The sequence below is a fragment of the Dermacentor albipictus genome, unplaced genomic scaffold, assembly GCF_038994185.2.
Source record: "Dermacentor albipictus isolate Rhodes 1998 colony unplaced genomic scaffold, USDA_Dalb.pri_finalv2 scaffold_33, whole genome shotgun sequence".
Lineage (NCBI taxonomy): Eukaryota > Metazoa > Arthropoda > Arachnida > Ixodida > Ixodidae > Dermacentor > Dermacentor albipictus.
In genome coordinates, this window is record NW_027225587.1 from 1,288,683 (window position 1) to 1,314,055 (window position 25,373).

At 45.0% G+C, this 25,373-nt stretch overlaps 1 protein-coding gene across 3 annotated transcripts in view; it reads right to left on the reverse strand.

Moving 5' to 3' along the window:
* Positions 1 to 25,373, reverse strand: part of LOC139052764 (nose resistant to fluoxetine protein 6-like) — a 77,484-nt gene that overhangs the window by 46,283 nt on the left and 5,828 nt on the right. For all 3 annotated transcript variants that reach the window (XM_070529844.1, XM_070529842.1, XM_070529841.1), the window contains exons 5-8: positions 21,412 to 21,494; positions 14,701 to 14,823; positions 7,652 to 7,772; positions 433 to 622 (exon numbers count right to left, since the gene is read on the reverse strand). In XM_070529844.1, coding sequence (XP_070385945.1) covers positions 433 to 622; positions 7,652 to 7,772; positions 14,701 to 14,823; positions 21,412 to 21,494 — 517 coding nt within the window. The remainder of the gene's footprint in view (positions 1 to 432; positions 623 to 7,651; positions 7,773 to 14,700; positions 14,824 to 21,411; positions 21,495 to 25,373) is intronic.

Consider the following 25,373-nt stretch of genomic DNA (forward strand, 5'->3'; position numbering starts at 1 on the left):
ATTGCGGGCATTTCTAAGGTGCCCTTTGCTGGTCCAATAGCCTCGGTTAATATCGCTGAAGGCGACGCACTTCTTACCAACAGTGACAAAGATATCAGCCCTCGTCCTTTCAGTTTATTGCGCAATATCAGTTGGGAGCAACGATAAACAAAGCCAAGCAGGCATCTGCTCTCACACGTTGTTTCCTGCTGAGTTGTAGCATTCCGTCGCATTACAGCTGCTGCATAATATGTCTTTATTTGTATTGCAGGCTGATAGTCCCTCCTCGCGTTATTCGCTTTATTTACGTGCAAATACAGTATTTTCCGAGTAAGTTTTAATGGAGGTGTTTTTTTTTTTATTCGCACAGTGACACGCGCTTATATCGACCTTTTCGTTCAACATGATGACCTACCGATAATGTGATAGTGGATTGCATGCGTTTCGTCTTACCTCCTCGACCGGTGATGCAGGCAAATGAGAACCATGCCATGCAGATAGACCATAGAATGCGATCGCTAAAGGCAGCAAACATCCGGATAGTCTCAGTACGCCGCTCTTCACTGCGATTCCACGCCAGCTTCATGAACAAGCAGCACAGGCCACAGAACAGGGCAGTGCACCATAATAAAGCCTGGATCATCTGCACATGCGAACAAAGTAAAAAACAAAGTGGTGAGACAGAAAAACAAACTCCCTCTTCATCCCGTTTTCTTTTGTGAAATGCTGTCCGCGTTCATGTGGGCGCCAGTCGCTTAACGTGAACACCATACCATTACATGCGTGCGAAACCTTTAGTTTTGGGTTCTCTATAGTCATACGATTCCGCTGCTTGCAAGCCTTGGTTTCATGTTTTCCATGGACTCCTCTTTTTTTCTTCAGATTTTGTAACAATGCATGTTATCATTCTTGAAACGTTGCGACTTTAATGGTTTACACGCGTACTGCTAACCTTTTCGCATTGCAAAACATGCATAATTTGACAGCCAAGGGATCGTAAGTTATATGGAAATTCAGTGCTCAGTCTAAAGACTTTCAGTTAGGTTTCTAGTACTCGGTACATAGGCTGCACAGTCATCACAGAAAAGCAGCCCCAAATGACAGGACACGATCGTTAAAGGCACACAGACGCGACGCAGTGTCTGTGTGCTCCTTTGTATCTTGTCTTGACCTCTAGCGCTGTTTTTCCCTGATCATGAACCAACTAGCCCGCCAGTCAATTCTCGTCTGCACAGTCATGTTTACTTACGGAGCTATTTTTTCGAAATGCAAATAGCCCCATATGTTTATGCCAAAATTTTTTAAACATAGAATATATTATGCAATCATCAGGCAAAACTCAGACAATTGATTATTGTGAAAATGCCTGAATATAGATTAAAAGGCAACTGTCACCGAATGCGGGTTGAGCAAAATTCCGGGAAGTGCAAAAAGAAAAAAATGAAGGTAAACACAAACTCGCATTACGGGTACGAGTGCGTAACGTGAATGCTTAAGCGTTAGGGCTATGGCATTGGCTAGGCGTTTTAGATCCAAACCTTCAGGTCGCCGAATCGCTTTGGGGTGTGAAGATGCTGCTTGCTGCAACACATTTCAGTGTAAAGGGTGCTTTATAGCGTTCTCGTTTAAACAATTCACGTCGGAGATACGAGATATGCACCATCATATGATCGCGAAAGGACATGACGTCGTTGTTCAGTGGCTTCGTGGCCATTGCGGCATCTCCGGCAACGACTTTGCTGACGAAGCTGCTAGGAATGCCCACGAAGCAGCAACCCTTGTTTGTGTACCTTTATCACGGACTAACGCAGCCTAATACTTCAGCAAGCTAGCACACCGTATGACATTGAAGTTGGACACACCTGAATTCACCCAAGTTCGATTGCATTCCCTCGACTCATCCATACAACTGCGGCGGTTACCAGGGCTGTCGCGAAATTAAGAAACAATGCCGTGCCACTTACTGTTGGGCGTCGCGTTCACCAATGCATATGCGTTTTTGATTGGAATTGCTGATACCGCCGAGTGCAATGCCTGCGGTGTCGAGGAAACTATACAACATCTACTGTGCTACTGCCCATTTTCTGAAAATGAAAGACATGACACCTTCACAGCTCCTAATCAGTTAGATAGAAAACTGTTCACCTTGAACAAGATCTTGAGACCATGGCCTCGCATATCGCAGCTACCAAAAACCACAAAACCGCTGCTGCGATATTTGAAAACTACCAAATTGAGTCATCGTCTGTGATCCCGACTGAGTGACCGAATGATATCCACAGTGGACTTTCTCTTCTTTTAATCTTTCCGCCCCCTTTTCCCTTTCCCCAGTGTAAGATAGTCAACTGGGATCAGTCCAGGTTAACCTCCCTACCTTTATGTTTATTTGTTCTTTCTCTATTTCTCTATCTCTCCTTTAAACTACCACTCTCCTCTGTGATGCTCGAGAGCTCGACGATTTTATAAGTACACTGGTTCTGCCGAAGGCGGCATGACTACGATGGCATGGCAACTGTGGTGACGATTATGAAACGATGAAGATATCAAAACCACGGCCCGCCGTGGTGGCGTAGCGGCTTCGGGGTTGTAATGCAACGACCGACGGCCCGGGATGAATACCGGTCGCTGCGGCCGCATTTCGATGGGGGCCGGAAATACACAACACCCGTGGACCGTGCATTGGGTTCGCGTTAAATAACCAGAGGCGGTCAAAGTTAATCTGGGGTCCCCCACTACGGCGTGCCTCTTAATTGTCTCGTGGTTTTGCCAAGTAAGGCGCGATAATTTTATTTTGGAGTTTAACTACGACAGTGTGACGACAACAACATGCGGACAATACGATGACGACGAGTGCATGACGCCGATGGCCTCACAAAGACAGTATGACGATGACGGCGTGGCTATGGTGGTACCAATCGGGAGACGAAGCAGAAATGACGACAATGGAACAACCACGACTTCATCATGGCGACAAATGGAAGCGATCGTATGACAATGAGTATGTGACGACTACGCAATGATAACCATCGCACGAAAACACCTGCATAAGCGTGCTTGAATGACAAAATCATGATTACAATGGAATGACGAGGAAGGAATGACGTCGATGAAATGACGAAGTTTGCAGGACAGCACGGCAGGATGACAGTGGGATGACGACGGGTGTATGGCGACAACTGCGACACGAAGACTCTATGAGGACAACTGGATAACATCGACTGCATGTCGACGATGGCGTGACGAAGACGGCGTGACGACGACTGTATGACGATCGATGTCTGTATGAGGATCATGGTACGTGCCCAGTAGGATGACGACATATCCAGTGACACATACGCAGCGGCACATGCCCATGGGAACTGTAGAGTGCACTATCTACTGAATTAGTCCACCACTGCCGACAGCGCCAATGGCACAAAACTGAGAATGGAGCTAAATTAAAAATGGCAGGTTCTGTTTAGATAGTTGACATATACAGCTCTGCACACACAATATCTTCATCACGCACACGTTTCAAAGAATAAAGATTGTCACTGCATGCTGAATTGAACAGGTATTCATCGAACCACGGTCTACAAGCACCCCCAGTATTCGCATCCCTGTTATACAAATCTTAAACAAAATAGTGATGGGGAATAGCTTGGTGGGTAGGTGCTACTGTATACGCCTCTCCTATAAGCGCCAAAAGGGTAGAGGAGAGGCTGCTGAAACGCAAAGACACCTCTTTCAACGTGTAGACAATTAAATGTAACCTGAATACAAACAAACCCGCAGTGGTTGCTGAGTGGCTATTGTATTAGGTTGCTGAGCACGAGGTCGCGGGATCGAATCCCGGCCACGGCGGCCGCATTTCGATAGAGGCGAAATACGACAACACCCGTGTACTTAGATTTAGGTGCACGTTAAAGAACCCCAGGTGGTCGAAATTTTCGGAGTACTCCGCTACGGCATGCCTCATAATCAGAAAGTGGTTTTGGCACGTAAAACCCCATAATTAAAGAAAAGACGAACAAGACGTGCTCGCTGGGCATTACCTGGGCGCATAAATGTACTGGCGGAAATAAGCACTGCCCGCTACCAAATTTTTACGCTCATGATAGCCCGGAAACTTCAGTTCCGGAGGACTGAGACGGACTCTAACAATGCCATATTCGAGTAAGAGTCGTTAGAAAATAAAGTTTAACTGTGTCTCTCCCTCTAACTCAGTTTTTCGTCCTTGTCCTGTAGGATCGAGCTAGTAGCATTATGCCCTATGTCAGGAAAATAGTTTCTATCTGTTTTCAAGTTTGCAGGGGGCTATATGTACCATTTGGCATCGTCATTTTATAGATTGTACATGCTAGATTAGGTGAGTTGAGTTGAGTTGAGTTGAGTTGTTGTAGGCTACTGGTGGGATTAGCCTTGCAGTTGCTGCCGGCAATTGCTCCACCGTAGCGACACTTAAAATAATTAAATCACGTAATCCGACACAGACCTCCCAATTACAAATGTTCACTCCTCAGTTCACCATGTGGAAGCCAAATCCGTGTCCTGTAGGTAATTTAACAGAAGGCGAGAGACCTCCTTCCTACACAACCGGTTCCCGCGCGGGAAAACTATGTCCTGAAGCGAACTGTGAGGAAGATATGCGCTGAACTAAATACTGTTGCACCATCTGGCAGTGGTCCAGTTGAGTGCCACATGAAGAACAAGGATAAACATACAAAGTGATTCACCTCATTCGTATTTTGCATCTTTTTCGGGTTACCAAGCAGTTCTCTTTGGCGAAAAGCACATTTTTGCTATTCGAAATGTATGGTCTACGAATAATCATGAATGTAACATGACTAACGGCCACGTCCTTTGCTATAGAGGACTCCTAGATAAGAAGCAATATGGTGTAAGGTTGCTAGACCATAAGAACGTAGCGGACAGTATTGAATAATTCTACAGCATTAATGAGAGGGTAGCAGTAGTCGTGATAAAACCTAATAAGAGGTACATAATAAAGGTAGTACAAGCCTACGCTCCAACTTCCCGTCATGATGATGATGAAATAGATAAGTTTTATGGAGATGTTGAATTAGCGATAAGAAAAGTGCGAACTCTGTATACTGTAGTAATAGGCGACTTCGATGCAAAAGTGGGTAAAAAGCAAGTGGTGAAAAAGCAATTCGCAACTACAGCGTCGATTGTACGAACGCTATAGGAGAGATGCTCGTAGAGTTCGCGGAAAGTAATAAGCTGCGAATAACGAACACCTTGTTCAGGAAGCGTAGCAAGAAAATGCGGACCTGAAAAAGCCCTAATGTTAAAACAAGAAATGAAATAGATATCATGCTTTCGGCCGATCTCAGCATAGTGCAGGATGTAGAAGTGTTAGGTAGGGTAAAGTGCAGTGAACATAGGTTAGTGAGGCCTAGGACTCACCTCAATTTGAAGAGAGAAAGAGTAAAATTGGTCATAAACAAACAGGTTAACCTGGACGCAGTTAGGGCAAAAGCAGACCAATTGAGGCTGGTACTCGCAAACAAATATGCAGCCTGAACAGAGAGATGAAGATCACATAGAGGTAATGAATGGAACCGTTACTAGGCTGGCTTCAGAAGCAGCAGTTGAAGTGGGAGGTACACAAAGGCAACGAGTAGGCAAGCTCTCCCTAGTAACAAAGGACCTAATAAATAAACAACAAAGAATGAAAGTGTCCAACTCAAGTGATCAAATGCATTTCGCGGAATTGTCACAACTCAACAAGGAGAAAACAACGGATATTCGAAATTATAACGTGAGAAAGACTGAGGAAGCAATAAAAAATGGATGCAGCGTGAAATCAATGAGAAGGAAACTTAGAAGAGGACAAACTAAGATGTAGGCACTGAAAGCTTTAGCAATGTGATATCACCAGCTTTCTCGAAGATACAGTAAAACAAACGGAAGAATTCTACCCTGAACAATACAGTCCCTCCACGAACCACGATACCTCCATTTGAAGTAGTAATGAACAGGTTACAGAGGCTCCTTCTATAACTAGCGATGAACTTATAAGGCCATTGCAAGGCATGAAATGGCGGAAAGTGGCAGGTGAAGATGGAATAACAGTTGATTTAATCAAAGATGGAGGAGACATAATGCATGAAAAACTGGTGGCCCCTTATATATACTGTCTATCGACTTGAAGGGTCCCAGAGAACTGGAAGAATGCCAAAATCATACTAATCCACAGAAATGTACACATTAGATAATCGAAAAAATTATAGGCCCTTTAGCTTACTTCCAGTATGATATAAAATATTCACCAATATATTTTCCAATAGAACAAGGGCAACAATGAACTTCAGTTCACCAAGGGAACAGGCTGGCTTCAGGAAGAAATATTATACAACAGATCACACCCATGTCATAAATCACGTAATTGAGAAATCCGCAAACTACAACCAGCCTCTCTATATTGCTTTCATAGATTATGAAAAGGCATTTGATTCAATAGAGATACCAGCAATCATAGAGGCATTACGCAATCAAGGAGTACTGGACGCTTACGTAAATATCTTGGAAATATTTACAGAGATTCCACAGCTATCTTAATTCTCCCCAAGAAAAGCAGGAAGATACCTATAAGGAAAGTGGTCAGACAAGGATACACAATCTCTCCAATGCTATTCACTGCGTGCTTGGAAGAAATATTCAAGCTATTAAATTAGGACGGCGTACGAGTAAGGAACAACGGCAAATATCTCAGCAACTTCCAGTTTGCAGGTGACATTGTCCTGTTCAGCAACACGGGGTACAAAATTCAACAGATGATTGAAGACATTAGCTGACAAAGTGTAAGAGTGGGATTGAATATTTATATTCAGAGGACAAAGATGATGCTCTATAGCCTGGCAAGGGAACAAGAGTTCGGGTTGCCCAATCACACTTTAGAGTCTGTGAAAGCATACGTTTACCTAGGTCAATTACTCACAGGGGACCCTGATCAAGAGAGGGAACTTTAGACAAGAATAAAAATGGGTTGGAGCGCACACGGCAGACATTATCAGATCCTGACTCGAAGCTTGCCATTATCACTAAAAAGAAATGTGTACACTCAGTGCATTCTATCGGTGCTAACATATGGGGCAGAAACTTGGAGAGTGACCAAGAAGTTCGAAAGAAAACTTAGTTAAGGACCGCAGAAAGAGCGATGGAACGAAGAATGATAGGCGTAACGTTAAGAGACAGGAAGAGCGCGGTGTGGATCATAAAACAAATGAGGATAGCAGATATTCTAATTGACATTAAAAGAAAAAAAAATGGAGCTGGGCAGGACATGTAATGGGTAGGTTATATAACAGCTGGACCATTAGAATTACAGAATGGGTGCCAAGAGAAGGGAAGCGCAGTCGAGGACGGCAGAAGGCTAGGTGAGGTGATGAAATTAGGAAATTTAGAGGCGCTAGTTGGAATCGGTTGGCGCAGGACAGGGGTAATTGGAGATCGCAGGGAAAGGCCTTCATCATGCAGTGATCACAAGATAGACAGATGATGAGGTTTAGGATGGATATTTCTCTATATTTTCTCTTTAGGGCATTGCAATCATGATTCTCAGAAAGCTTTGTTACTTTTTTCAGACATAATACAATGTTTCAGTGAAAAACAAACTTTGGGCTATACATTGCGGACAGCGAATCTAAAGAAAGGGTGGCTGACTCGCCTTAGAGATCTTGGCCTTGCCGTACTGTTCAACCAAGGTGAAGGTGATGCATCCGGAGAAGAAGCAGACGGCGTGGTAGAATGGAAGCTCGTAGTAGTACGTTGTTGTGTCGAGTACAACTCTGCGAACGTGAAAGAAAGAAAAGAGGCATGTGCCGGCGAATTAGGCTGCCCTACACACCGATTCCCACAAAGACGATTTCATTGCTAAAGTCCCCAGAACAGAAGTCGGCGAACACGCAAGGTTTGTATACTTTTATGGTAGGTTTCGAAAACCTAGTGAGTCATGAAGTGATAAGTAAATTCTCCTAAGGCATAGCTTACAGATTACCAGCTTACGCGCTTTGTGATAAGCAATACATTTAACAAACCGCTTAACCTGATGAGGAGATGCAGTAATACTGCTGCTGAACGCGGCAGCACAAACATGCATGCCTCAAATAATTCTGATATTATTTGTGCGCTCACATGAACGAATACATCCTGCCGGAACCATCATCACATTCATGGTTCTGCTCGTGTAATTTAAATGAAAACTAATGATGACTAGTTATAGTCCAGTGTAAGTGTTTGACTACCAAAAAGAGCAGCAGTGAAATCCCACCATCTTTTTTTGTCTGCGATAGCAGGCTCCACGTGGTCGATGGTTTTTAGAATCCCAAGAGATTGAAAGCATACGCCGTGCCTTGATGGGATGACTCGCTATGCACTTCCCCACCGTTGCCTTGGCCTATAGTGATACATACTTTGAAGATATCGGCACACATCGTGAACTTTTCACGTTGGGTTGTGAAAGTCAGAATACCATTTAATAGAGTATGATTAAAAGAAAATTTTGTTCGATATAGCAGACCTTATCAACACTATTGACGCGATGCGCAGTCGCAGTCGCTAAATCACTGTAGCGCGCAGAAGCTATCCGTCGTGTAATCTTAGCTTAAAGAGCCATTCACCAGGCACCATTACAAATTTCGGTATACACTGGACGTTGTAGGGTGCCGTCTAGGGAGCATTTTTGCGTAGTAATTATTCAAATTATATTTTCAGAGGAGAGAGGAGAAACTGAAATATCGAGTTGCCATGCTGCCAGGAGGAGAGCTGCAATGCCAAGGAAGAGACACACTTCTTCCCCCCGACTAGCGCCCGCAACCAACTCTTCTTCCCTGCCTTCTCCCACACCAGAGATAAGGGACCGCGTAACGTTTAAATCACGAGCCCCGCCTCTTTTCACTTCTTACCCGCCATCTTGTCATTGGACGATTTACCGAGGTAACGTGCCATAATCGGCGACGTTGCAGGCAGTGCGTCTTACGTAGAGGGGTTTGCGCGTGTGACTTTTACGCTGGCTGGAAGCGACGCTCCGTCGACGTGAAAGGCCTCTTCGCCGGTCTTCGATTTGGAATTGCATCTGTCTGTTTTCGCCCCCTGCAGCCATTTCATACTTCGGATACACGATTGTCACCACGGGATCTAAGTGCCACGCTTGTCGGTTTGAAACACCCAAACATGGCGAAGAGTGGTTTAAACACTTCGGGTTTGCACACCGTGATCTCCTTCTGGTACTCGGAACAAGCCGAAGTAAAGCTAAGCGTGGGCGTGTCTCGCTCCCACGCATGTCCGCCCACAGCAGTGGCCGCGTCCTTGTTGCATCTAGTATAGAAGCACACGAATAGCAAGAGCTTCTTATAGGGTATCTTTCACTCAGAAGCAAACTGTTTAGAATGCACTTGGAACAACTAACAAACCCACTCAGAGAACACCGTTTCGCGGTTTTCGAAATTGCGTTCAGTCAGCTCTGGGACGTGCAATTTTGCCATTGTTCCTAAAAGAAGATGCCAACCTATCGTAATGTTGGATGTGTTATTCAGAAGCTGGCCAACTAATGGCAAACAGTGTGCATACATCAGTAAGAAAACCTTCGGGAATGCGGTCTCCTTTGCGGTGCCATTGCGAGGCGTCAAGATTCGAGGTTGACACGTGTCTTCATTTTTCGACAAAACTAAATATCTCGTAATCGCCCCCTCCCATTTTCGACCTCCCCAACCGTATTCGCAAAAATCAGATGAGTTCTTATTGCCTAAACAGTTGCACATGAAGAAAAGTAAGAACTACACGTTCACGTTTATTTCTGGCCGTTAAAACTACATATGCAAAAAAAAACTGAAATAAATAAATGTTTTTTGAGCTATAACCTAATTGGTATAGTTATAATTGGCAATTTCTTTCTTCAAATATAGTCAAAACTTAGAGCTAATTCTATAGTATGAAAAACTATACTCTAGGCGATGCGCTATGCTTGTCATGCCTAATTTGGAGTTTTGAAGTACCATAACAGTGCCGCACATATGATGCACTGGTCATTACAGAACTAAGCCTGCAAGAGACGTATTAGTTGAAGATACATTTTATTTTACATTTTTTGGCTCTTCGACATTGGCTGGGAACTCCCCATGCCACCCTTATTGCTAGGATCGACAACTCGGAGTACCCGCTGTGCCTGCTCAGTCGCTATAATGTTGGGCTGCTGAGCACGAGGTCGTGGGATCGAATCGCGGCCACGGCGGCCGCATTTCGATGGGGGCAAAAAGCGAAAACAACCGTGAACTTAGATTTAGGTGCGCGTTAAAGAACCACAGGTTGTCAAAATTTCCGGAGTCCTCCACTACGGCGTGCCTCATAATCAGAAAGTGGTTTTGGCACGTAAAACCTCATAATTTATTAACAAATCGGAGCGACGCCAGATAACAAAATAGCAAGAGAAAATTAAATGGAACGTTAGAAAACATGGACCCCTGACCCGTATTATCGAAACTTCTCTTGCGGAAGTGATCTCAACGACGGGCCATTACCGTGGCGATGGCCACATTATCACGCCTATGGACATCATGAATGTTGAGTGGCCGGAACTTGTGTTTAAAAAAATAAAGTGTATACTGGCCCAGTTTTGTTTACAAAGAGCCGTTTCCCAAAAAAGTTAGCCGTCAGTTGACACTGTTTCACATTGGAAGAGCTCGAAACAAGTGTGAAAACAGGAGCCGGTTTCAACGAGTCTTAAAAGTTCAGAGAGCAATTTCAACGACCTACTTTTGCTTCAACACTACCTATCAGAGTTTATTTATTCATATTTTGATTTATTTATTTATTTATTTATTTATTTACACATACTGCAGCCCAATACAGGGCTATAACAAAAGTGGCAACATTGCACTTTACTATACATGACATATTAAGAACACGCATAGACAAAAAGATGAGTGATGAAAAAGAAGCGCTTTACACGTTCGCGAAGTGCTTACCAGTGGTAGCTATATAATCTCCTTGTGATAGGGAACGAATGTTACCGGGTAGAAAATGCCAAAACTCTATTGTATGTGAAAAAAAACTGTATTCGAATGCGTTAGTACGAGCATGAATAGCTGTTATGTTCAAGGCGTGGGAGCTACGGGTACAACTTGCGTTGTTAAATATGCTATAGTTACAGTCAGCAATATCAGAGGTGGAGTTATTAATTGCATATAAAGGTTTTAAGGCTTCAATGAGATAACGTGAAAGCAATGGCTCTATGTTCGAAGATTGTTGAGCCTGCGTTGGTGAGAAAGTGCGGCTGTCATTTTGGCGAATGCAAGGGATAGATTTTTGTTGAATGTTATTGAGATAGTTTATTTCCCATTGTTTAGAGGAGAACGAAATGACTGGTGCCTATTCTAAAACAGGGTGAATTACTGCTTTACGTAATAGCAGTTTTGTATCGCGTGGAGTATTAAGTGCGGCTAAATAAGCTAACTTTTTTAGTCATATCATAAGAAGCCAACAAACGCTGACACCAAGGACAACATAGGGGAAATTACTTGTGCCTAATAAATGAAATAAAGAAATAATAATCTAGTCGAAATGAAAGTGGTTGATGTAATAACTTGCCGCAGGTGGGGAACGATCCCACAACTTTCGCATTCCACGTGCGATGCTCTACCAGTTCGGCTACCGCGGCGCCGTTTCCCTACCCACTCTCTTGGGTATTTATGTTTCCTAGTAGAACCCTGGGAGTGTTACTTAGCGCAATTACTTGTGCTTAGTAAATGAAATAAAGAAACGATAATTTAGTGGAAATGAAAGTGGATGAAAAAACAGCTTCATTTATTAAGCACAAGTAATTTCTCCTATGTTGTCCTTGGTGTGAATCTTTGTTGGCTTCTTATGATATGACTTATAAACATCGGGCCCCTCAGTTAACCCCCTCTCTTCTCGTTCATTACAATACGAGAGTCTCGAATCGGGCAACATTGAGGCCTCCAGATAGCATGTGTAGGTTTATTGACGGATTGCCTTCACCCAAAAAGATCACGTTCTCGTGACGCCCGCGGCAGAAAGGATGTTCCACATCCGCCTCTAAGGTCTGTGAGTGGTGGCGCTGCCTAACACTTCCAGGGTTCTACTAAGAAACATAAATATCCAAGAAAGTAAATGGGGAAACGTTTCCGCGGTAGCTGAATTGGTACAGCATCGCACACGAAATGCGAATGTTGTAGGATTGTTTCCCACCTGCGGCAAGTTTTTTCATCTACTTTCAGTGCCATTGACTTTTCGTTTGTTTATTTCATTTGTTAAGCACAAGTAATTTGCCCTATGTTGTCCTGGGTGACAGTGTTTGTTGGCTTCTGATGACATGAGTAATAAAAATCGGGCCTCTCGGTTAACCCCCTCTCTTTCGTTTCTAACTTTTTTAGGGCTTTGCCGTTTGTATATTTGATGTGTTTAGAGCATGAAAAATGTTCTGTTAGAACGACACCTAAGCATTTATATTGAGACACTCTGTAAGTTGGATGCCATCCAGAGAACAATCAAACGAGAGGGGGCTCTGCCTATGGAAAATGACATCACGACTGTTTTACTACAGTTGATGTTCATTTGCCGCGTTTTGCACCAAGTACAAAAAGACATAATACATTGGGCAAGACGGTGATGGACATCAATGGAGTTAATAGATTGGTATAATACACAGTCATCTGCATGAAGTGCGATTCTAGTTTAGCTGCTACGAGGTAACTCGTTCATATATATTTAAGAAAGAATGAAGGGCCTAATATGGATCCGCGATTAACGGCTGACATAACGTCGACAGGAGTTGATTACACTGAGTTGAAAGAAACACATCGTGAGCGACAATGAAGAAAGTTGGCTATCCAAGAAAGAAGACAGGGATTATTGAGTTTGCCGTTTACTTTTACCAGTAGTTTAGAATGAATTACAGAGTCAAAAACTATCGGTGAGCTGTCGTCAATGACACCTGAACAAAGGTGATCAAGTATAAGAGTACCCTGACATGAACAACGACTATCTTTAGAGCATCGCAAAAATATACTTTCCAATGTGCCGGTAAAATAGCGCAGGGTACATATCCCAGAAAACACTGTCATTTCAAAATAGAAAAAGAGAAAGGTCTCTCTTGCCATAAGCCATCTCCTAAAAAGTTATGTGCGCCAATTAGACGATGATTGTAAGCCATTTTTGAGGCGATGAACATCCGTACCTAAGCAAAAGTGAACAAACTTCCTTGAAAAAGCCTTTTGTCTCGTATATAAGATGTCCCAGCTGTGCGGAAAGGACACAATATTCCTTTTTATAATTTTTTTTCACGTGTACGCTGCGACCTGTGGACTCAATCGAATTGCAAGTTTGAAGAAATAGGAAAACAAAGTGAAGAAGGCGAGCTGAGGGCAGGTGGCACGGAAGCTGGAAGGAAAAAAGAACGAAACTAAAGAAGTGCTAGGTAGGAGCTCGAACCACGGTGGTAGCAGATCGAGTGCGACGCTCGGGAAGGGCGCCTGCCGTTCTTCCTGCTGCGCCCGAGTGACCAAGGGCCAGATGCGGAGGCCTGTTCCGGGAGCAAGGCCTGCTGAGCGGTTCATGCCAGGGCGCAGTTGCTGAGGGTCGTTCCTGGACGAGGCCTACCGAGGTGCTCGTGGGGTGACCCCGGGCCGCGGGCCTCGTGAGTTGCGGCCGGACATCGCAGTGGTGTCCTCTACGTAGGCAGGCGAGGCAAACGGTAGCGCAGCCGTATGCCGACGATGGTTCCAGCCGCAGCAACCATGCCACCTTTGCCTCGGTTCGCCTCGGCGACCGTACCGCGCAACGACAAGCGAGCTATCACGACTCAAACTGTGAGATGGTCTTTTGAACACTTGACGCTCCGAACGCTGGTGTAGGACTGGTTGTCTTAACTCCCTGTCCTTCTCTGGACTGAGCATCGCGCACATCTGCCTGCGCGTGAAGCTTGATCCGTGATGTTTAGTTTCGTTTTCCTTTCCATTCCTGTGCCCATCGTTTGTCTGAAAGATAAACATTTGCTTTTGCCTACTAGCGTTTCTTGCACATCCTTTTTCGTCCTAAGAAACGCAAACTAGTGACGAGCGTCCATAATTATCACACAAGCTAGCCTTAGTTAAGCTGTGGAATAAAAAATAACAGAAAACAAAGTGTAAGATACGATTTCAAGATGTACTGTGTTCGGCGTTTGGAGGCCTGACAGCCGAGCAGCATAGGTCTTAAAATCGTACGTTGCATTATTTTTAATCACTTTTTTATTTGAATTGCTTGGCTAATTTTAGCTGGGACACACAGGATATGCGACAACCCGTAAATATAGGTATTACCATTTTCTAAAATCAATTGGAGGAAAAAAACGAAAATGGGGAGATTGAGACGCGGGAAACAAACGAAACAAGTGAATTTTTACAACGCATATTTTGCTTCTCTAAGAACAGCGTCAATCATTGCTTCTAGTAATATGAAACATATGAAGCCCAAAATTTAAGGTTGAGGATGACCTTCACCGTCTTTCTGTAACTGTATCGCGGGAGTGTTACAGCCTTCTAAGAAACGGTTCACTATAGAAGTGTGCGGGCCCTCTCTTATGGAACATGATAACACAGAATCAATGTGAGATTTGTAGTGTGTGCGGAACTCTCTAGGTGCCCCACGGCCACGTGTGACATATTGTTTCACAGATGCTGAAATATTAACGTGAAACAGTAGATGTAAAGCGTTTCTTACTTATATGAAGGGTACAATGAAACAATAAATGGCAGCATGTGGGTGCCGTATATTTCCCACGAAGCGATGCCACAACACAGCAGCGACAGTCCAGCGAAGATGAAAGCGACGAGCCATTTCTTTCTGCAAAGAAAACAAGAACTCAATTACAGTACTGAAGACGCCAAAAAAGGTGTTGTGCGGTTCATACAATCATCACAGTTAGACAGCCCGCTGGAAAGTGTGCTACATGGTCAAAAAAGAAAAAGAATTTGGCTTTCGACGCAGCTCGAAAGCTAGGGGAAAAAAGACCAACCCTTCCCCTACATGAAAATGGGAGTAAGCGAAACTTGTCCTGCATACGCCTGACCTTCGTCACGCTTAAGTAACCCACAGGTATCTGTGCAGGATTGCTTCGGCTTCCCGCCCCCTCAGCTCGGGGTCTTCTTTTTTTGTTGCTGACGGATTGCCTGGGCTCGGGGGACTGTAACGGCTGGGTCGGCGCGCCGACGGCGAGACCCTTCATGAGCGAATTCTCGCCGCCACTCGTCGAAAGCTGCCTGTTCCTCAGCGGAATGCAGAACGCGTGGCCATCCCGTCTGTTTTCCGAGACTGAACTGCACGGAAATGAAGCCAGCGCAATGCGCGCGACATGGCTCTAACGGCTGGATCGGCGCTCCCACGGCGAGCACTTTCACGGGCTAGTTCTCGCCGCCATTGGTCGAAGGCTGTCTGTTCCTTTTGGGACCACACAACTCGTTGCAGTCCCATCCATTTCCCGAGACTGAACTCAACGGAAACGAAACCGGTGCAGGCGCAGCGTACACGAAACTCTTTTTTGCCCTTTTCCCTCGCCGTCTGAAGCGAAACGGCTCTGCTTAATTGTGCGCGTGGCGTGAGCACGCACCTATGAAGCCGGAATCCTTGCTAATGACGCACGTTCCGGCGCTTGCGCAGCTGTCCTGTCATCCAAGCGCCCTTTGCCGCAGCTCCTCTGCTCTGGGAGCAACTGTTTTTTTTTATTGCGTGACCACGAGAACACCACCAAAACTTCTGAGCCAATACAAGCTTCACTTGAAAAGCCGGGTACCTTACAACCCAACGACGACAGTATTGAATAGCGAGCTGCGGTGAGTATTAATGCGAGTGCCGGAAGAAAGAGTAGCACAGAGATGCACGTCGATCTGCACTGAAGCCTTTGCTTTATATGAAAGATGGCGCCATAGATAGCTCAATCGCCATGTCAGCGTGCGGCACTAAACAGGCACGCATTGGTTAGTGTCAGTGGGAAAATAATTATTTATTGTGGCACGCTACGCAGCGCCCTGCTCGGAAGGTTGCCAGCATTCTCACATCCTCCATAAGCGTCTGAACATAGAAGAAAAAACAAGTTCACAGTCTCAGGAATGGAAAGAAAAGCACGCATAAGCAGGTATGAATAATTGAAACAACCGAAAAATGAGCTGCCACGTGCGCAATACATGTCTTTGAAGTGCGATTGCCGCTTTATTGGCAGCATATCGGCATATATGCGTTTACTGCTTCGAAGTATAGCGGCGACTAGACCATATCCTAGCGTACTACGCTCCAGTTGAAATTATTGCCCTGTTAAGCTTAGCAAAAATATTGGGAAAAAGCAAATTATGGGGTTATTCATGTTAAACTGAATGACGTCTATAAGGAGGCATTGTACCGCTTGACTACGTGCACGACGCACTCCCCCTACAGGACAAACATGGATACACGCATTCATAGTAGCTTCACGGTAGCGAATGCATGAAATCATTATTCAGAGAACTACGTATTACGTAATTACGTATAACACTCTCTAAAGGACGAGACGTCTTCGTCGGAAAATTATGTTCGAGCATCCACATACGACCCCCGAGCACCCCACCAAGATCCAGTTGACCTAGGGAGGTATTCTGTAAGAGTCAATCTAGTGGGCATGTCCATTTCGTCTACTGTTGAAGTTCTGATTGGCTGGTCGGCGCGACGCGTCCACAGCAGCCATGCGCCACAGCCAATAACACTTCAGCCGCAGACGAAATGGATAGCTCTACTAGGTGGACTCTTACAGAATACCGCCCCTGGGCTGATCGTGGACGTTGCACGCGTGGCCAAAATTCGTGATGAACCGCCGCTTCAACTAACGGGTAGCCAACGTAAACTAATAAGGTGTGCTGGACGTGGTCCTCATGCGCAGTAGCCATGCAACAGAATAATGACTCGATGTCTCACGCCCCATGAGGGCGTGAGACGTCCATGAGGACGTCTCCGGCTGAACCAACCGTCTCGCTCCTTGTCCGTCACGGTATCGACGCGCTACTACTTTCATTCGCGACGCATAGTAAAAGCCGTCGTCCGCTGCTTGGGAGTCTCGGCCACCACACATGTGGTATGGCCTCTTCGGCCGCGCGCCGGCGTCTGTCAGCGGCATCAGCGTAGGCGCGTGTATACCCGGGCCATACCCGGGCCCTCCATGTGGCGCAAGAAATTTACTGTACTAATTGAACTTCTCAAGCTAAAATACGTGAAAAAATCGTAAACTATGATTTACACACAACCTAGGGACACGATAGTTCTAGGATTGTAATCTGACTATACGAGAAAACATAATTCTGTTGCGCGAAAGGTTTAAAGAAACCCCTTTTCCAGCGTTTCTACCATTCACAGACCAACCGCGGCGTCCGCCAGTTGCGCGGGCTGGCGCGCAGGTGTCTTGGGTGCCACGGAGCGGCGCGCCCGGTTCCCTGCAATACCTCCAGCTGGCGATCGCCTCCGTCTGAACGCGGCGCGTGCAAGAGGCCGCGTTTTTACCACAAAGCCCGCTTTCGTGCCTAGAGTTCGCGGGCAGTATTTCCCGGTAAACATTACGGCTACATACGTTCCATTTGGCAGGAACCGTGAGAAGCAGTCAGGGATTTTTTTAATGCTATCGTGTTCCACTCTTAAAAGCGAAGCTTAAGCGTCCTCGACATTTTTTCATGATATAGCCAATTAGCGGAGTAACCCTATATCGCTCCTGTGGAATGCTTCCGCATTGGAAAAATTACTACCAATCTCATGTCACGATAAGTGTCGACGCTAATGCGATCAGCGTTCAAGCAATATAGCGGCACACCGTATGGCCTACACCGAAACGCGTCATGTATGAACGGCGTACTGCAGCTGGGCTCCTCTCTCATGGTTCGTGCTGCGCCATCCAGTGGTGCACCCAAGAAGTGCCGCTCCTTTTGCGCAGGCTCCGAGATTGCATCAGTTGCGCGACGGCGCATGCCGAAACGCGTCATGTGACTGCGCTGTGCAGATGGGCTCCTGTCGCGGTTCGATGATGGTGATGAAGTTCACTTATTGGCATCGGCTATGAAACGGGGCGCTGTCAGATAATCACCTAGCCTGCTTGACTTAAACAGGTGTGCTATACGTGTTTTTCATTCTAGCATTTCTGTGTACAGGTTGTTCTTTTTTGTTGCACCAAATTTTTCGAAATTGTCTGTGGCAGTTAGCACAATTCTTACCTTTGATCCAAATGACTCGATGAGGCGGCCATTACTTCTGCGAGAAATCAAAACGCCTAATTTAATAATATAACATAATTGCGCTAATTGACTTTTTATTGATTTGTGCTCTACACATATATCAATCTTCCGATTCTAGCCAGTCAGTTCGTAAGGCATGTCCTCTTGGAACGAATTCTCAGGACTCCACCAGTTTCGAGATATTAATTTTCAAAGTGTCCGAGAAAACCTGTTCGCGTTCCAGTTACTTTTGTGCTGCATTGTATAAACAGCCGTTCCCCTAAAGAAAAGTGGAACAATAGAGAATTCTCACCGCAATTTTGAGGGTGCATATCTCGAAACGAGTTCCACCCTCGGAATTCATTCCAAGTCCATATGCCTCGCGTACTCAATAGCTATAATTCGTAGAGTGAACTATGTGCCGTAATATAATTAAGAAGGTAATTACCGTAATTATGTTTAATTATTCAATTATAAGTTTCGATTTCTCGTAAAATGAAAGGAAGGAAAAGTAGAAAAGGAAAGGCAGCGAGGTTAACCAGTTTAGCTTAACCGGTTTACTACCCTACACATGGGAGCGGGATGGGGGGATGAAAGATGGGGAGGAGAGAGAGTATAATAATTGGCCGCCTTATCAAATAATTTAAATCAAGCGTTTTTCATTGTGATACATGCCATAGGCAATTTTTAGTCATTTGGTGCAGCCAAAAAACTTATCTTCCTCAAAACTTCGCTATCTACGTAGAACCGTTACTTATGCCTGTAACGGATCCGGTCGCATCACTCTGCTCTGCGGTTTTTTTCCGCCAATCTTCGAAACGTCTTTTGCTTATCTAGACTGCTGACCGGTTGATGCTTCCGTCCACGTTAAGTTTAAGTACTTCTGGAAGGTATACGTTACCTACGGGTCTCATTGGGTGAATGACTTCGCATTCCATTACGATTTCCTCAGTGATCTCCGGATTTTCGGTGCAGCACACACGTGCTTCATCTTGTTGAGAATATTTGCTCCGGAATGTCTCTGTCCTTATGAAATCTGCTCCATCCTCAAATAGCAAGGCACTGCCCTTTCTGTTACAATACACATTTTTCCTTCTAATTTCTTTCTTACCATTCTTGCAAATCTCCATGGTATTTTTTGTTCTCATTCTTTGCGTCCAATTTACTGTCTCTGTTTCTTTCGCTTTCTCTTTGATGAACCCTGGTTGTCTATTTAGACTTTCCGTTACCCTGTATTTGGTGTCCAACTTTCTTGACCTCCTCCTCCATTCTTTGTCCACGCTTTCATGTAGAGAGACTTGTGCACTTCAGACGTCCGCCTATTTGATCCGTCTTCCTGTGTTCTTCTTCAAAACTAATTTTTCTCTGCACTTCTCTGGCTTCAAACGAGGCGCAACCCATGTCATCCTGCACTGCCTCACTTGTGATTTTGCCGTGAGCTCCCAGATCCAACCGGCCTATCGATCTTTGGTGAACTTCCAACCCCCGACAAGATATCCGATTTTAATCAAAGAATTATATTTGCGAGCGTTAGCGCTGGCACCATTTCTCCTTTTCAGGCTCGTGGCATTACCTAATATTTATTGTGGCCCCGAAGTGCTCTTTGTTTGATTATCGCTTCTTTTTTTTTATTTTCAAGTTATTTTGGCGGATAATTGAACAAGTCTTTCCTTCGTTTATGTATACGCAAAGCTATTTATATTGCTTAGTATGGTTACGACTTGCTGTTCAATTGACGCCACCTAATTATACGTCTTTTCAATAAAGATCACGGGTCGCCGTGAATAAACCAGTTGAAAGTTACCGCCCGGATCGTTTTTGTGTTCTCTTCCGCAGTCCCCGTTTTTATTTGCGGTCAATATGATATGCAGTAAAAAGACTAGGTAGATAGACGCAAAGTAGCTGAAGTAGGCTAAGAATGTGAATCACAGCGACAAATTTTGATGGCCGCAATGTTCCTATGGATAAATTGTAGGCGCTAAGTACCATAGGAACAAAAACCTGTGTTAGCTGATAATGCGGTGGTGTTTTCGGATACCGCAAAATGAAAAAAAAAACACTAAAAAAGGAGCTACGATGTGCGCAGGAACAAGATATAAGTGAAAAATTACGGCGAAAGCTACCTAAAACACGACAGCTGAGTGCGGTACCATGCACGCATGACGTTGGTGTCGTACCTGCTGCATGCCCTGACTGCCCTTTTGAGTGAATAATAATAATAATAATAATAATAATAATAATAATAATAATAATAATAATAATAATAATAATAATAATAATAATAATAATAATAATAATAATAATAATAGCCCCCTCGACTAGCCGGTCTCACCGAGTGTAAGGAAATGACCCGCCGTAGTTGCTCAGTGGCTATGGTGTTGGGACGCTGAGCACGAGGTAGCGGGATCGAATCCCGGCCACGGCGGCCGCATTTCGATGGGGGTGGAAAGCGAAAACACCAGTGTACTTAGATTTAGGTGCACGTTGAAGAAACCCAGTTGGTCGAAATTTCCGGAGTCCTCCACTATGGCGTGCCTCATAATCAGAAAGTGGTTTCTGATTAAAAGGGGGGACAGTTATAATCCTTACCAATTCTTCCGCCCCGTTATCAGACTAAACGCCACACACAACAGCCACGTCCCATCATAGAGCAGCCTTGCGCCGATTCTAACTCTCTTGCATGCGTGATCATTTAAACGACAATTAAAATTTGGAGTCGGATAACTCGGAGAACAGACGCGCTAGAAGAATTCTTTCAAGTGAAACTGTGTAGAAACACGACTGCCTCTAACTTTTCATAAGCAACATAACCACTTGCTGCAGTCAACTGAAAAGTGAAGTATTCAATTTTAGTTCATTGGGCTGCTGACAGGGATAATTATCATCTCACTTTGTGTCCCCGTGGCCACATAACCTATTTGCACAGGCAATCTTGGCGTGCCTCCCTGTGCCTAATTTTAAGAAAACCGTGAAGCTTAATTTTGAACACGCTCTACATAACATAATGGAGTGCTTAAAAGTAAAGAATCCTGGACAATTTTTAAAGTACGATTGCGCATACTTGATGGCTACAGTGCTACAATTGCCATTAAATTCTGGTGCAAAAATTGAGGTCAAAGCCAGTGGTGGTGGGCGTTACTTCGGCACGTGAGGGTTGCACGGAAGTAACAGAAAGACAAAAAATCTCGAATGCAATCTGATGAGCACTTACCTTCGAAATGTCTGGATCACAACTAATGCCACGATGAAGAGCTGGTAGTCTACAGACAGGTACCACAAGTGTGCCATGGTGGCCTGTGAAAGTGTAATTACAAGGTGGAAAACACGAATAAAGCATGCGCTGCTGCAACAGTTTTCTATTCTGACTATCTACCCGTTAGAACGGTTGACACCAGTCAAAATATTTGTAGCTAAAACAAGGCGAATTGACTAAGAGCCTACCCTGTTAAATCTCAAGTCCATAATTTGGTTGCTCGCCTGACACATTACCTTCCGATATTGAAGGACGCCATCGGCTGCACTGAAAACCGTGAAGCGGCATTCCGAACACAAGTGGCCTGGCTATAGCCCAAAATATGGAAGATCTCTAGTCTCCCCCCCTGACGACTGCGAACTGCAACGACGAAGAGTTAGCTTGCAGGTCACTGCAACTGATGTTTCCTACTCGGCAAGGCTGCCGAACAATCGTCCATGACGCCATCAATAAATTCAGTTCTACCTGTGCACTCAATCAACGTCCAGCTAACAACAAGGAACCAAAAGAACACCACATTGAAAAGTCACCACAACTAAACATTTTTCTTATTTTATTATACGTGGGCACGCGTTTTTTTTTTCACTTTGAAAGAGAGAAATGCTGCATGCTGCGTCGAACGTCCACGGGCAACTGCAGCTCGTGAACAATCGGCGAGCACCGCACCTACTTGGCGCATGATTGACCTACAGGCGGCAGGGCCATCGCATCAGTAGGTTGCCTCTCGGCTGTGTGCGTCGGGGAATGTCAGCGCAAGAGTCGCTCTGAGTGGTGTGGGACTGTTTTATGCTTACGAAACGCCCTGATTGCACCGAACTATGTTGGGGCCAATGTTGGGGCCATATTCAGAAAGCTTTATTTCGTAAGTGATGGTTGTCATTGGCCGGTGGCCTTCTCTTATGTCTAACTACATATCTAGCATGAGGATTTGCTAAAATTCGATTTGCGAACACTTCTAACATAAGATGAGACTTATTATTACATTAATAATTATATTATATTAGAGACCGTTAGATTATAGACATGTTATAAGAGAAGAACACTCGCGCATGCACACACACACACACGCACACACGCACGACTCGGGTGATGAAAACTACTTACATAATTTACAGTGCGGTAATGCATTAATCAACATATAATAAATAAATAAACTGACAGACAACAGGTAATTCACCGTTAACCATGCAATTCCGGGTGTCAAAATCTCTTGCCGCTTTTTACGAGTACGTTAAGCTTGCACACTCCTTCTTACTTGACGTCGTTGCTGCATCAGTTAGACTTAATGCCGTATTTTATGCTAATCCTTTCCTTGCGTACAAAAGCTAGGAGCCGGATTTTGGAACAATTTTTTTTATTTCCTATACTTTTTGCCCTTTCTCATTGCCTCTTTGGAAGCCATGCCGCCGTTATCACTGGCATCGCCTACTCGCTCGAAGGAATTGCGAATGCATAATAGTAAAATAAGACAGAGGTATGGTAGGACGTTTACGCGCTTTCCTCGTGTGCAAGGTCAACGATTACGTCATTTGCGCAACACGATTTGGAGCGGTGACGCATGGCGGCGGTGGCGATGGAGAGGTGGCGAGGAAGTAGCATGAAGCCTCAACCATCACTGAAGTACCACACATAACTGGGAAAACACTCGTCATGGTTGCTTAGTGGCTATGATGTTACGCTGCGCACGAGGTCGCGGTATCGAATCGCGGCCACAGCGGCCGCATTTCGATGGGGGCGAAATGCGAAAACACCCGTGTACTTAGATTTAGGCATACGTTAAAGACCCCAGGTGGTCCAAATTATACCGGAGTCCCCCAGTACGGTGCGCTTTACAATGAAATCGTGGTTTCGGCGCGTTAGACCTCATAATTTTTAACCTGGAAAAGCGAACTTTCGCCATGAAAAAACATGGCATAACGTTACCAGTCTTTCCTACAAGATGTCCTTGAAAACTCATCATATCAATGTAATGTTTGTGATAGGCGGACACTTACTCTCCGTGTGACATGCAGCCCCTGTGAAAATTCTGTACACTGGCACTTAGTAACGTCTTTCAATTTTGTTTCTTGAATGTGGTTGCGTACACATGCTCGAATCTTTCTGTACGAGTCGGCGCACTATCTAGCTTGGACAATGTATTCCATGCTTTCGGTACGACATTTGACACTAATATAATGACAGTAATGACACTCAGGCTCGCCCAGTAGTCTGCTATGCTGCTACCTCAGTGTTTACACCGAGTAGTAGCATATGAAGTGACCGAGCAAGCCTTAGTGAGCATAAAAAATTCACGCAGAACTTCCTCTGGGAGTTGTGTAAGTATGCGTGAGCATTGTGCAACTTACTCATCTCCACGCAGCCCAGTATCATTATCAATGTTATGAAACTTAATCATGCCAGTACAAACGACAGCGCTTCGGCAACACGGATTGGTGCGGACGGCTGCGCAAGGTGAATTGATGACTCAAGCGAAGTATTGCAGGTGGCGGCACCAGGTGCGCTGATGACGTTCCGATAATTATAAGCCGTTATCGCTCTTTAGCATCTTTTCGATCCGTGTCGAACCATTATGAACCGTGACTAAACGTAGTCACACGGCGCCTTCGTTTGGCACCGCCGCACTGGCCACTCCTTAAAAGCGATCTGCGATGCCGACAAAGAGTGTCGACTGCTGATAGCTTCGCGCGCTGCATTCTCGACGCTTACTTAGCGTTCAACAGTGACCTGCGGGCCTGTATTGTGAAAACGATCTGTGAAAGTGGCAGAGTCAGGCGTGCGCAGAGATCTCCGTGAGCGCTGTGTTCTCGTCGCTTCGTTGGCGTTGAAGGGAGAGGCAGCACGAAGGTGAATTCGCTCGCTCCTACGTAAGCTACCTCGAATACGGTCGTCTTACGGGAGGGGCCCGTGGAGGGACGGGCGGAGGGACAGACGGACGGCTTTCTATTTGGGTAAGTATAGAAATGCATGTGCATTTAAAACGTCGCAATCACCTTCTTTCCCACGTAGCTGCTTTCTGCGTCAAGACGTCGCAACGCAGCCCTCCACCCGCCATGGTAGCTCAGTCTAATGGCGTTGCCCTGTGAGCGCGATGTCGCGGGTTCAGTCCCGGCCGTGGCGGCAGTATTGCGAGTGAGGCGAAAGGTAAACAAAATGCTTGTGTACTCAGTTTTAGCTGCACGGTATATGACCCCAGGGGGTCGAAACTATTCCGGAGTTCGCCATTATGGCATGCCTCATAATCGTGTCATGGTGCTGGCGCAGAAAACAGTATTCTTTTTTTACAGTCAACCCCCTGGGAAAATAAACCAAGATTGGCTTAATAAAGGCTATTAAAATAAATTATGTAGGGCACTGATACGCATACCGATATCTTTTTCTAAGGTTTAGAGGTCTAGGGACTTTGTTTAATGCAAACGAAAACATGAATTGTTGGAAATATCAAGTCGGTGGCCATTCAAGTGTTTCCTGCACCTGCCTTCACGTGCCTCTGCTCCGTGGTTGATAAAGGGCGAACTTATCGCCGGTCAGCCGTCAAACCACTTTTTACACGCACACAGGATGGCGCTGTTTGTCATCGCATCTGTTTGGTTAAGTGGAGTGCTGTAAATAAAAATCATTCTTTAACATATTGTGATGCAATGTTCATGAACCTCCGCCCGGGTGAGTGCCATCTCTAGATATTTATTGTCCCCGTTCTTCGTCAATAAATTGCTACCGAATTCGTTAGCCAGTTTTTAAGGACACGTCAGATTGTCCAAGCTGTCCATATCATTCCTCTCACAAATATGTTATCCACCACCTGCGCACAACTAGTACCGCCACTTTTCGCTAGGATGCCTCAAAAGAAAGATCGCACTTTTCTTTTCTTAGAAAAGAGCAGCGCCTTCCTAGGAATGCTACGTCATCTATGCTGGTGTGTG